Source organism: Oryctolagus cuniculus, chromosome 3, assembly GCF_964237555.1.
Source record: "Oryctolagus cuniculus chromosome 3, mOryCun1.1, whole genome shotgun sequence".
NCBI lineage: Eukaryota > Metazoa > Chordata > Mammalia > Lagomorpha > Leporidae > Oryctolagus > Oryctolagus cuniculus.
The window spans coordinates 71,054,269-71,068,349 of NC_091434.1; the positions used below are offsets into that span (position 1 = coordinate 71,054,269).

Consider the following 14,081-nt stretch of genomic DNA (forward strand, 5'->3'; position numbering starts at 1 on the left):
GGAATAAGTTAAAAAAATAATTCAAAAAACCCAGAAATTCATTTTCCAAATTCAGAATAAAATGTGAGAAACAAAGGGAGCCCTTATAAATCAAATGGTCCAAACCCCTAATTTAACAAAAGCTGGGGTTCAGGCAGTTTGTACATCATGAACAATAATGTAATATCTCTAGTGACAGGAGACTAGCGTAGTATTAGATTTTGATAGCCAACCAACCAATTTAACACACTTCATGATGATACCATATTGATAAAATTGAAGGTTATATTGAATATATTTCAAGTATTTATAAACTGGCCCTCTCTCCTTCGATAAGCTAGATATGATTTTAACAAAACTTTTTTAACGAGGTTAAAAAATTCTAAGATTCTGTGAGCCAATCAAAAGAATGTTAATTTTTCCTAACAACTTCTCCAAATAAACATCACCTATCTGTAATACAAATCACTTGGTCAGTTCTTTGGTTCTATAGTATCTCATTTATTCTCAAGCCACTGAAAACACATTTAACTAAATTTGCACAATTTTTCCATATTGTTTAATTTCAAGAGAACTTACATTTGCTAAAAATTTGTTATGTCCTAGTATGTTTTTAAGGTCATATTTATTGATTTGGGGAAGAGATTTTTTTTAATTAATTTTATTTTATTAGAGAGATAGGGACAAAGAGAAAGAGAGCATTTTCTTTCACTGGCTCAATCCTCAAGTACCCAAAACAGCTCCTGTTTGGGGACAAAGTCTGCAGGGATGCAAGTGTCCCAAGCAGTTTGAAGAGACACCTTAACCAGTAGGCTAAACACCCACCCCAACAAGCAGTATTATAAAGAGACATAATTAAGAAAAGTCTAGAATGTATTTTAATAATTTATTCATTGATTTATTGATTTTAAATTTGAGAGGCAGAGAGAAACAGACAGAGAGCTCCCACTCAGACTCATTCCCCAGATGCCTGCAGTGCTCGACATCTCAGTTCAGGTCTCCCACAGGATGGTAGGGACTCAGCTACTTGAGGTATCACTGCTGTCTCCCTGGGCCCATTAGCAGAAAGCTGGCAGTAGAAGGCACCGCTGGGTATCCAACTTAGGTACACCAAAGTGGGACACGGGCATCTCAAACGATGTGTTAATTGCTAGGCCAAATGCCTACCATAAGGCTAGGAATTTAAATTTTAATCATGATTGGGGATAGAGACAAAGAGAAACAGAAATGACAGATAAATGAAATAGGTAATTCACATACATTTTGCTATCTGCTCACTGCATTGCCACATTTTTATAACTTTTCTAAATTTAAGACTTGCTGCAAAGGCAAAATAAAACTGCCCAAATATAAAGGAATAAAGGCCAAAGTTTAGAGACAGATGCAGGTAGCCTGACTGTGCCAGAACATTTTTTACTTGTTTTAGCTGGAAACTAAACTAAAATATTAAACTGATTTTCTCTCATACATCTACTCATTCACTCACATCACCAACTTAAATGAGTTTCCCAAACTATTACATGACAAATTTAGAGAAAAGACTAACCTTTTTGACAGCTCCCGCATGTTTCCAGGCTGACCTATCTTCCTCACTGCATTTAACTGAAAGTGCTGCAAGAGCCTGTGTGTACAGTAGGGTAAAAAGCACCTTCACAATGCAAGTGAAGTGTTCTACAAGAAAAAGAGAAAATCATTAGTTCTTTGGAATCTAGACATTTTGACCTCAAGATAATTTCACAAACATGAACCTTTCTTGCATGTGTAATTTCTTTCTGTTCATCACTTAAGTAGTTAATAAAATGAAGTTACAATATACTATTAGTTACTCAATGGAGCGGAAATTCTGACAGCAAATGTCCCCCTATTCAACCACAGAATATGTAAGTGAGAGGCATTTAGCAGAGCGGAAAGAGTGTTCTCTTTTAGAAGACCAGAGTGCTGGGGTAGGTGCTGTGTGGTGTAGCAGGTAAAACTGCTGCATGCAATGCCGGCATCCCATATGGGCGACGGTTTGCGTCCTTCTGATCCAGCTCTCTGCTATGGCCTGGGAAAGCAGTGGAAGATGGCCCAGGTCCTTGGGCCCCTGCAACCACATGGGAGATGTGGAGGAAGCTCCTGGTTCCTAGCTTAGGATCCGTGCAGCTCTGGTTGTTGTGGCCAGTTGGAGAGTGAACCAGAGGATGGAAGATTTTCTCTTTCTCTCTATTTCTCTCTCTGCATAGCTCTTTCAAATAAATATATAAATTAAAAAAAAAAAAAGAAGAAGAAGAAGAAGAAGACCAGAGTGCTAATGCCATTCAATCTTGAATACTCAGGAAGTATGGAACCTTGGCAAATGCCCTTAGTAGGCTTCAGGTACTCTTTAACAATGTCTCAGCACTTAAAACCAACACATCTTCTACTTCTCAAATTATATCAAGCTTATAGAAGTTAAAAAAAGAAATCCCCATATTTATGTTTTTAAATGAGTTTCAAAATTTAATGAGAACTATAGCAATATAAAAATAGTAGCAACAATATGCCAAGTACCTGACAGATTCTGGTACACATTAGGAACTTAATAAATGCGAACTTAATAATTCCAATTGACACTGTAATCATCTAATAACAGAAAATTTTCTCAAATGTCTCACTTGATACTCAAAATAGTCTCGATTGGACAACTGAGTTTCAGAGGGATGTGCTTTTGATATCAAAGTCAAAAGGCGGCTAGCGCCGTGGCTCACTAGGCTAATCCTCCGCCTTGCGGTGCCGGCACACCGGGTTCTAGTCCCAGTCGGGGCACCGGATTCTGTCCCGGTTGCCCCTCTTCCAGGCCAGCTCTCTGCTGTGGCCAGGGAGTGCAGTGGAGGATGGCCCAAGTCCTTGGGCCCTGCACCCCATGGGAGACCAGGAGAAGTACCTGGCTCCTGCCATCGGATAAGCACGGTGCGCCGGCCGCGGCAGCCATTGGAGGGTGAACCAACGGCAAAAGGAGGACCTTTCTCTCTGTCTCTCTCTCTCTCACTATCCACTCTGCCTGTCAAAAAAATTAAATTAAAAAAAAAAAAAAAAAGTCAAAAGGCACTCAGGTAAAAATCTGAATCCACTGAGACAAGGTTACTTCCGGTTCAGGATTCCTTCTGTCACATTATACTACACCCCTAGTAAGTAAATATTCTATTAAGTCAGTTATTGAAGTTTGAATTTGTAGATATACTTGAAACTTTCCTGTCTCTTTCTCCCCACATTAAACTACCCAGTCCTCTTAACTGCACTTTTAAATATTCCTTAAGTCAATTTTAAAATAGAAATACAGGTGAATGGAATAAAAATTGAGATATCAGGGAAAAAAATTAAGCCCTAAAAAAGTAGTGATCACCAAATATTGTCAATTCTTTACTTTTATATATTTTTAAAACCAATTTTAACATCCTGGACTAGACTTCAATACTTTCATGCTTAGATCTGTAATCCCGCTTTAAGTGGTTGTGTTAAGGGGCAAGCAAGACCACTTCTTGGTTTGGTAATTCTTCAAATCAGCTAAGGCACACTGCATGAGGAAACTGGTTCAGAGACATCTCCCTGTGGAGTCACACAGGATGTACTTAATTCCCTCAGTGACAAATACAATCTGTAGTTTTTACTTTTTACTTCCTACGCTAAACTGCTGTGAAGGCCAAACTACTAAACATCATTTTGTCACTTATTTGACATTTGTCATTAAAATTTTTTAAATGTCACATCATGAAATTAAAACAGTATTTATCAACCCATCTTATGTAAATCTTTGACCATATTTCCTATTTTTTAATCAATATAAAACGATAAAGCAGGAATACATAATTTAAAATGTATCAACATTAACTGGGACAAGGACTTGACTCTGGAATGAAAACAACTGAATCTAAGTGAACCAGATTGTCTTTAGTGGATAAGGCATGAAAACACATTTAAAAACTGAATAAGTTCTAAGTATCTACTTTATGATTTGTGTTTGTTTTTGCCAGCATTTTTCAAGGAGTTGCTAGTCGCCTGGGGAAATATTGTTACTTAACAAACAAGTAATTATCTACTGACTTGCCTACAGGTACCATGGTTAGTACAAGTGATAAATAAGAAGACCAAGAGGATTCAGATGCTTGTGTAAGTTTCTTTCCCATTATTTTAGAATTAAAATAAAACAAAATGGTTTGAGTTTGTTTTAGGACATAGCAGAGTATATGTAAAACAAGAAAATCTCTGGGAAAAGGGCATACAATAAATAGGACATGATCTAAAGATGGTATCAGACATTTTGTTCTTTTTCTGAAATTATCATGAAACATTTTTGTAATACACACACACGCACGCACACACACACACGCACACACACATGACTCCTTCCATAAAGCACTTTGCTCAAAGTAGATGCAGATATAAAATCTTCTTAGTCTTCCCTTTTACAATCTGGAGTCACTAACTACATGTGCTCTGACCCTTTCTGAAAAGTCTAGTCTATGATAAAAATCCATTTGTGATGTGCTTTTCTGTGTGGTAAGTTTGAGTCTATTCTCTCTTTGCAAAATGAAGAATCCAGTCTAATAAGATTTTATTTGCCTTAATCAACATAGAACCAAGAAAAGGTCCCAAATCGATCTAACAACTAAATAAGGTAGTAATGCTATTCCCTTGGGTATACTTTAAAAACTGAATTTTGGGTCTAATGAACTGCCAACATTCTCAGGTAACATTATCTAAAAGTAAACACAACATAAGATCTACAGATTAAAAAAAAAAGTGATAGTTTTCTTGAATTTCAAAATAGAAATTAAATAATTATCAGGAAAAAAATCTATGGATTTTTAACCCAACCATTCCATTCCACAAACATTTACTGAGCATATTATATCCCAGGTATACATGCAGGATACACTCAGAAAATGATGCTAGTTCTGCAGGAATTCATAGAGGGAGATAATTTCAAAAATCTATTGTTATGACAATAAGACAAATGTCAAAGGAGAGCTATGGACAAGGTATTATGGAAAAGAAAGAAGGAATATTCAAAAGAAGAGCTTCTAAGTGAGAGTAACATTTAAGGTAAAGGACCACCCAGAGTTAGTATGCAGAACATGAAGGAATGGCAAACATTTTAAACATGCGTACAATTCTCCTGTCTTAAAAACAAAAAATAAATCCTCTGAATTACACCCCACATAGCTTCTGTTTTCTCCCCTCATGCCTCTTCCTGGCCCCTACAATTAACTCTTAGCATTCTCTCTGCTCATTACTCTCTGTTCTCTCACCTCCCTCTCATTTCTGAACCCACTGTAATCAGCTGACTTTACAACTACAAAACCAAATTTCTTACTGTCATTTCTTATTATAGAACTATTTATTTGTCTCTGGCAAGGAATATTCAGAATTTAATAAATAATTAACTTTTAAGTGTCAAGATCCTTTTGAAAATCTGGTAAGAGCTATGGAATTACTCAGAAAAACATGCATATAGACACACACACAAATGTTCTATACAATTTTAGAAGACTCATGGATCCCTGAGCCCAGCAATAAACTCTGGAACCACATATTAAAAAGTCTTAGACTTATGAAGCTATCAGAGATTGCTGGAGTCATAGCAGTAGGCAAGAGTCAACCTAAAGAATAGAAATAATTTTTATTCTACAGTGGGGTTGAAAGATAGCAAATATCCATGAATTCAACAATAGCACTAAAAAGTTACAAAGCAATCACCTGTGTAGAATGCTAAAATAAAATTCATTTTTCTGAAAACTAGTAAATAAAAAAAATTTACCCAGTCTTTACCATCAATGGATAAACAAATAAGAAAAACTTATCTATAAGAATTCCACCTAGCCAGCGCCACGGCTCAATAGGCTAATCCTCTGCCTGCGGCACCTGCACCCCAGGTTCTAGTCCCAGTCGGGGCACCACATTCTGTCCCGGTTGCTCCTCTTCCAGTCCAGCTCTCTGCTGTGGCTCCGGAGTGCAGTGGAGGATGGCCCAAGTGCTTGGGCCCTGCACCCGCAAGGGAGACCAAGAGAAACACCTGGCTCCTGGCTACGGATCAGCGCGGTGCATCAGCTGCAGCACGCTGACCGCGGCGGCCATTGGGGGGGGTGAACCAACGGCAAAGGAAGATCTTTCTCTCTGTCTCTCTCTCTCACTATCCACTCTGCCTGTCAAAAAAAATAAAATAAAAAAAATTTAAAAAAAGAATTCCACCTGGCCGGCGCCACAGCTCAATAGCTAATCCTCCACCTTGTGGTGCCGGCACCCCGGGTTCTAGTCCCGGTCAGGGCGCTGGATTCTCTCCCGGTTGCTCCTCTTCCAGGCCAGCTCTCTGCTATGGCCCAGGAGTGCAGTGGAGGATGGCCCAAGTCCTTGGGCCCTGCACCCACATGGGAGACCAGGAGAAGCACCCAGCTCCTGGCTTCGGATCAGCGTGGTGCGCTGGCCGCAGTGCACTGGCTGCAACGGCCACTGTGGGGTGAACCAACGGAAAAGGAAGACCTCTCTCTCTCTCTCTCTCTCTCTCTCTCTCACTGTCCACTCTGCCTGTAAAACAAACAAACAAAAAACCACACACACACACACACACAAGAATTCCACCTGGGATCGGCACTGGGGCATAGTGGATAAAGCTGCTGCTTGCAACACTGGCATCCCATATGGGTGCCAGTTTGAGATTCTCCACTTCTGATCCAGCTCCCTGCTAAAGTGCTTGGGAAAGCAGCAAAAAAAAAAAAAAAAAAAAAAAAGGTTGAAGTACTTGGGCCCCTGGACCCAAATGGGAGACCCAGAAGAAGCTTCTGGCTCCTGGATTCAGATTGGCCCAGCTCCAGCTGTTGCAGCCATTTTGGGAGTGAACTGGCAGATGGAAGATCAAGAATCTCTCCTTTCTCTCTCTCTGTCTCTGTCTCTCTCTCTCTCTCTCTGTAACTCTTGACTTTCAAATAAATGAATAAATCTTAAAAAAAAAAAAAAAGTAATGGAACAGCATTTAAAAAAAGTCTACCCAACAAATAAAATAAATAAATAAATCTAGGCAATAATTAATAACCTTTAGGGTCACATAAAGAGAAACAACTGGACATTATGTCTCTTGATGAAAATACCTGATGCCATCAATGAAACATTTCTGCAAAAAAAGAAGAAACTGAATCCACTTGACTAAGTCTATCTGCCACTTTGTAGAAAACTGAGAGAGACAAAATAACATGCTATTAAATGATACCATGGGATGCAATTAGCAATATACAATCTATGGGAAACTCTAAAGGTCAAAACACTCAGATTCTTCAACAAATAAAATATAATGGAGGTAGAGGAGGGAGGAAACCCAAAGATTTAAAAGAAATATAATCAAACCAATGAGTGTACACTGGATGGTAAGTAAAAAAAAAAAAATCAAGTTAGAAATCATTTATACAAAGTAGTCATGGAAATCTGAACACTGACTCGATATTTAATGATATTAAAGCAGAACTGTCCATTTTTAAGTCTGTTCATAGTATTACAGTTATGTGTATTGAATACTTATCTTTTAGAGATACATAATTAACACTAATCCAATGTCTGGGATTTACTTCAAAATAACCAATGATGAACAGGAGGAACAGGTGAGGGTATAAATAAAAAAAGATTGGTTATGAGTTGACACTTGGTACAACTGGGGTTCATGAAACTATATGTTTGAGACCGTCTAGAATAAAGTTTTACTTTCAAAGACTTGGCTTGTAACAAATAAAAACTTGAGAAATTTTCTTTCTTACAGTGAACCACAAATAATAAGCAGCCTTCTATCTGCCTATCATGGGCCTTATTTATGGAATCTTGGAAGTGGAGATAGTCAATAACCACGAGAACCAGGGACTCCAGAGAATCCAGGAATACCTATCCTATAAACCATAGTTGAAAGCAGATTTGTGAGTTTCCTCAATAACAAAAAAGTAGGAAACAACTTGAGTAACTGACTCTTCTTTTAAAAGATAATGATTTTAAGTGTTAAGCTCTGGAAGATCAAAAAGGAGAAGAATTTTAGCCAAAATGAAATAATTGGAAAATCTGTGAGGATCTTCTAAAAGGGTCTCTTAAAAGAGAAGGCGGGAGTGGGTATTTAGCCTAGCAGTTAAAACACATCCCACATCAAAGTACATGGATTCAACTCTTGGCTCTAGCTCCTGACTCAGGTTCCTGCCAATTCAGACCCTGGAAAGCAGCAGGGATAGCTTAAGTAATTGGGTTCCTGATACCCACACTGGAGATTTCTTTTGGAGAGAGACAGACACACACACACACACACAGTACAGGGTACAACAACTTTCCTCCTGCAACTTTATATTCTACTGCCTTAAACTAGACTTGAAGGCTAGAACTCTAGCAGCTACCCAGGCACAGGAAGGTGAGAACCCCATTATAGGGAACTTGGTTCTGTGAAATAGAAGCACAGGCCTGCCTACCTTCACACTTCTTTCTGTATGAAAGAAAATTAAACTATCTTATTTAAGTTACTATGTTATTTTTTTTTGTTTCTTTTCCACTATAAACAGCCAAATTTGATCCTAAATTATAACTCCCTTTCTCCTGGACACGGAGAACTAAATACAAATATCCAAAAACAGTGATGTATCTGATGTTACTTCTAAGCTTGTTCTTTGGAGGCCAGTCACTGATGGGCATAATGATATATAAAGCATATAAATAGAGATGAGGCCGGAGCCATGGCTCACTAGGCTAATCCTCCGCCTGCGGCGCCGGCACACCGGGTTCTAGTCCCAGTCGGGGTGCCGGATTCTGTCCCGGTTGCCCCTCTTCCAGGCCAGCTCTCTGCTGTGGCCAGGGAGTGCAGTGGAGGATGGCCCAAGTACTTGGGCCCTGCACCCCATGGGAGACCAGGAGAGGCACCTGGCTCCTGGCTTCGGATCAGCGCAGTGTGCCGGCCGCAGCACGCCGGCCGTGGCGGCCATTGGAGGGTGAGCCAACGGCAAAGGAAGACCTTTCTCTCTGTCTCTCTCTCACTGTCCACTCTGCCCATCAAAAATAAAATAAAATAAAAAAATAGAGATGAAAGAAACATCTGTCTTTAATATATTTAATTTGAGCTTCAGATCAGACAATTGGTGTAAAAAGGTCTTTTAATCTGAAATAGTACTAAACATTAAAATAGTTTAAGAGGTTATAGGTGGCTTTCTTAACCTATTTTCAGACAAAATCATATAAACAGCAAAATTTTCTTCCCTCCTTTTCTTTTCCAATAACAACCAATAACTAACAATCAGACAAATACAGATTGTTAAAACAGAAACACAATCAACATCACCAACTGTTAACTCCTAGGTCAATGGGAGTTAAAAAGGAATATTAACAATTCCAATTCCACTCATCTACAATCCTTCCATACCCCTAGAAAAGTTATCTGAGGAAAACTAAAGTAACTTAAGGCCTGCACCGTGGCTCACTAGGCTAATCCTCCGCCTTGCGGCGCCAGCACACCAGGTTCTAGTCCCGGTTGGGGCGCCGGATTCTGTCCCGGTTGCCCCTCTTCCAGGCCAGCTCTCTGCTATGGCCAGGGAGTGCAGTGGAGGATGGCCCTGCACCCCTTGGGAGACCAGGAGAGGCACCTGGCTCCTGCCATCGGATCAGCGCAGTGCACCGCCTACAGCATGCTGGCCGCAGCGGCCATTGGAGGGTGAACCAATGGTAAAAGGAAGACTTTTCTCCCTGTCTCTCTCTCACTGTCCACTCTGCCTGTCAAAAAAATAAATAAATAGAAAAAAAAAAAAAACTAAAGTAACTTAAAATAATTAAACTCTGAACTTTCTAGCAGTAAAAGTCTCTACCAATGGGGCTGGTGCCGTGGTGTAGAGGGTAAAGCCACCGCCTGCAGTTCTGGCATCCCATATGGGTGCTGGTTCAAATCCAGCTGCTCCACTTACAATCCAGCTCTCTGCTGTGGCCTGGGAAAGCAGTGGAAGATGGCCCAAGTCCTTGGGCCCCTGCACCTGCATCGGAGATCCAGAAGCAGCTCCAGGCTCCTGGCTTCAGATCGGCACAGCTCTGGCCATTGCAGCCATCTGAGGAGTGAACCAGCAGATGGAATACCTCTCTCTCTCTCTCTCTTTGCCTCTTCTCTGTGTAACTCTGACTTTCAAAATAAAATAAAACTTTAAAAAAAAGTGTCTATCAAGTTCCTCAATGTGTGAAAGAAAAATTAATAATAATAATAATAGCAATAATAATAATAATGCCAGTTTGTTGGTCTGGCCCTAAATTCTAAGAGGAATTCATCATGACAATGATATTGAACATATTATACAATGTGCCTACAGCAGCTTAATAAAAAGAACCATTAATCTATTCTTAAACTATTATAAAATTTGAAGAAATAATACAAATCACAGGTTTTTAAAAGTAATACTAACTAAATGGAAATTTAGTGACTGCTAAACACTTAACTATCTGGTTCCTCAAAGGCGAAGTCCATATTTTTATTCATCTTTGTATCTCCATAATCTGGCAAAGAAGCGTATCAACCAGGTACCATAATAGGTACTCATTAAACAGTGCTTGAACTGAATCAGGCAATTACTTTCACAATTAAGTAATAAATAAGCATTTAACTTATTAAATATTTCCACCAAAAAACAATTTTAAAATATTACTTTAAAGCATGATTACTAACAATATTATAAACTTTTATATAGCTGTTTTCTTGAATCTATTCTATTCATTTAATCATTAGTAAATTAAGAAGATTAATTTTCTTCAGTCATTTTAGAACACAGTTTTAGAATCTGTTTCTAGTAAATTAAACTCACTAGCATCAGCTAATCAGTATATTACATTGCCTTTTGGCATTAACTTCTGTTAGAAGTTAGTGACAACACTTTCTTTCTTTCTTTTTTTTTTTTAAGATTTTTTTATTCATTTATTTGAGAGGGAGAGACAGAGAGAAAGGTCTTCCTTCCACTGGTTCACTCCCCAAATGGCCACAATGGCTGGAGCTGCGCTGATCGAAGCCAGGAGCCAGGTGCTTCTTCCCAGTCTCCCACATGCAGTGCAGGGGCCCAAGCATATGGGCCATCCTCGCATATGGGCCATCCTCTACTGCTTTCCCAGGCCACAGCAGAGAGCTGGATTGGAAGAGGAGCAGCTGGGACTAGAACCAGTGACCATATGGGATGCTGGTGCTGCAGGTGGAGGATTAACCTACTGTGCCACAGCACCGCCCCCAACAGTTACTTTCTGACAGGAGGACAATGCACTAGCTACAGCTCTCAGTTAGGCACTGAAACAACCAACATCCTTTACTTTTAATTGAAATGTTTTCTCTTTAGGTTGAATATGAATTATAAAAACAAAATTCCATCCATACATCAAAGTTCTTTCCCTCTTACCTTTTCAGGTTTATGTAATAACTAAGCTTACATGTAAAAGATGCATTTAAATAAAGTATTTAAATATATTGAAACCATTAAACAAAGCAATTTTTTTTTTGTATTTCAAAATGTAATGGTACTAGTATAATTAAAGGAGCATAATCAGGAGTAAATCAGCATGACTGCAAGGCAACTAAAATAAAGAAAAATAACAAAAGTGAAATAAAAAAAGAATTTAAAATTGATTTTGCAAAGAGATTAACTTCAATGAGGCTATATGATAGGTTTAGAATTTAAAGTTGGCAAATATAAATTATTAAATTCATACAACAGCCAAGAAAATGAGGAGGGACTGCTTAATAGATGTAGTTCCTTTGGGACAGATGAAATGTTATAGAACAAAAGAATGGTGATAGTCACACAATTCTGTGACTGCACTACAATGGTACTCTTTAAAGTTGTAGGCCTAGTGAATTTTATTTTATTTTTAATTTACTTTCATTTTATCTGAAAGAGAAAGGAGTAGGAGGGGTCTGGAAGGAGGATATCTTCAATTGGCTAGTTTACTTCCTAAATGCCTGCAATAGCAAGGCAGGGCCATGGCATAACCAGGAGCCACAAATTCAGTCAGAGTCTCCTATAAGGTTGGCAGGGCCCATCGTGCTTGACCCATCATTTGCTGTCTCCCAGGGTGTGTATTAGCTGGATTCAGGAAGCTGGGTCAGAAGTGGAGGAACCAGCACTCAAACAGCATCTTAACTGCTGCTCCAAATGTTTGTGCCTAACCATTACATAATAATTCAAAATCCATTGTGTTAGTATAAAATAATATTTTTGTTATTATGACAATATTTTGCTCTTTATGGGGTATCATATTTTCATGAAATGTCATTATTTGCCTACTTTTTAAAAAAAATGATCCCTCTGTATTCTTTTTTTTTTTTTTTTTTTTTGAAGATTTATTTACATATTTGAAGGCAGAGTTACAGAGAAAGAGAGGGGAGACAGACAGAGAGATCTACCTACTGTTTCAGTCCCCAAATGGCTGAACGAATGGCCAGGGTTGGGCCAAGCCAAAGCCAGGAGCCAGGAGCTTCTTCTGGACCCTTCTGAACTCTTAGATAAAGCATTTTATTAAATTATCAGGTTGAGATACAAAAAAGGAATGTCTTCTCCAGGAACAAGGCTGTTATACATCCATAGATGTTCTTTCTACTGTAATTTATAATAGCAATCAAAAACCAGTTTCCAACACTCTAATTTTTTAAAATATCTTCAAATGAAAACTATGGAGCAATTAAAATTCTACTTAAATAACATTAGTGTTGTTAATAATGTTATGTTAACATTAACTTAAAATGATGGAACATCAAATCTTGAGTAAGTCTATGATAACTACTATACTAAAATATGTATGCAGCTAAGCAGGAGGAGACATTAAGGCTGACAGTTTGCTTTGTTTTTCATATTTCCACTTGTATTTCAACTATTTTAAAAACAAAGGGTTTTTTTTGTGTGTTTTTTTTTTAAGATTTATTTATTTTGAAAGTCACAGTTACAAGAAGCAGAGAGAGAGCTTTAGCCTGCACTGAGTCAAGCCAAAGCCAGGAGCTTTATCTGAGTCTCCCACACGGGTGGCAGGAGCCCAAGTACTTGGGATACCTTCCACTGCTTTTCCCAGGTCATAAGCAGGGAGCTGGATTGGAAGTGGAGCAGCTGGGACTGGAACAGGAACTCTAGTATTGGATACTGATGTCGCAGGTGGCAGTTTAGCCTACTGCACCACAACACCAGCCCCAAAATAAAGGTATTTAAGAATGTTTTTCCGGGCCAGCGCCATGGCTCACTAGGCTAATCCTCCGCCTTGCGGCGCCGGCACACCAGGTTCTAGTCCCGGTCGGGGTGCCGGATTCTGTCCCGGTTGCCCCTCTTCCAGGCCAGCTCTCTGCTGTGGCCAGGGAGTGCAGTGGAGGATGGCCCAAGTCCTTGGGCCCTGCACCCACATGGGAAACCAGGATAAGTACCTGGCTCCTGCCATCGGATCAGCGCGGTGCGCTGGCCACAGCGCGCTGGCCGCGGCGGCCATTGGAGGGTGAACCAACGGCAAAGGAAGACCTTTCTCTCTGTCTCTCTCTCTCTCACTGTCCACTCTGCCTGTCAAAAAAATAAAAATAAAAATAAAAAAAAGAGTGTTTTCCCAAGTGTTTATTTCTTCCTGACTAAAAAGCTAAAATTAATACACTCACAAGAAAAAAGACAAACTTAGTCATCTTCTTACATATGATTATGATTTATTAATAGAAAAAAATCATGTAATTTATCACAAAAGTTTCCATCAGACTGAATGCTATATTTGTCCCTATGACTTCTGGAATATTCCTAATAAATGTATGTAATCTAGAAATTTGAATTATAAAGACAAACCTTTGCGTAAGGGTTGTGGCATCATTAAAATCTGGATAAGCAGAAGGGATGTTACATCATGGTAAAGAATTGGAACCTCAGGCTGTTGTTCCTCACTTCCCAGTCTAAAAAAAAAATTTCGTAATCAATTTAGATAGTATTATGTATCTTCTCTTTATAATTAACTGCAGGTATTGTATATATGCTTAGAGAACAGAAATAGAATTTTTATAAACTGAGAAATGCAAAAAGAAAAGGTCAGGGTCATATTTTTTACCTAAAAATATCATCTTTATACTCCTAGTTCCTAGAATCTAATATGAAAAAAATGGCATA

At 38.8% G+C, this 14,081-nt stretch overlaps 1 protein-coding gene across 1 annotated transcript in view; it reads right to left on the reverse strand.

Annotated features, from left to right (window-relative positions):
• UBR3 (ubiquitin protein ligase E3 component n-recognin 3) overlaps positions 1-14,081 on the reverse strand; it is a 221,622-nt gene that overhangs the window by 26,170 nt on the left and 181,371 nt on the right. The window contains exons 32-33 of the mRNA XM_051849447.2: positions 13,767-13,870; positions 1,526-1,650 (exon numbers count right to left, since the gene is read on the reverse strand). Coding sequence (XP_051705407.1) covers positions 1,526-1,650; positions 13,767-13,870 — 229 coding nt within the window. The remainder of the gene's footprint in view (positions 1-1,525; positions 1,651-13,766; positions 13,871-14,081) is intronic.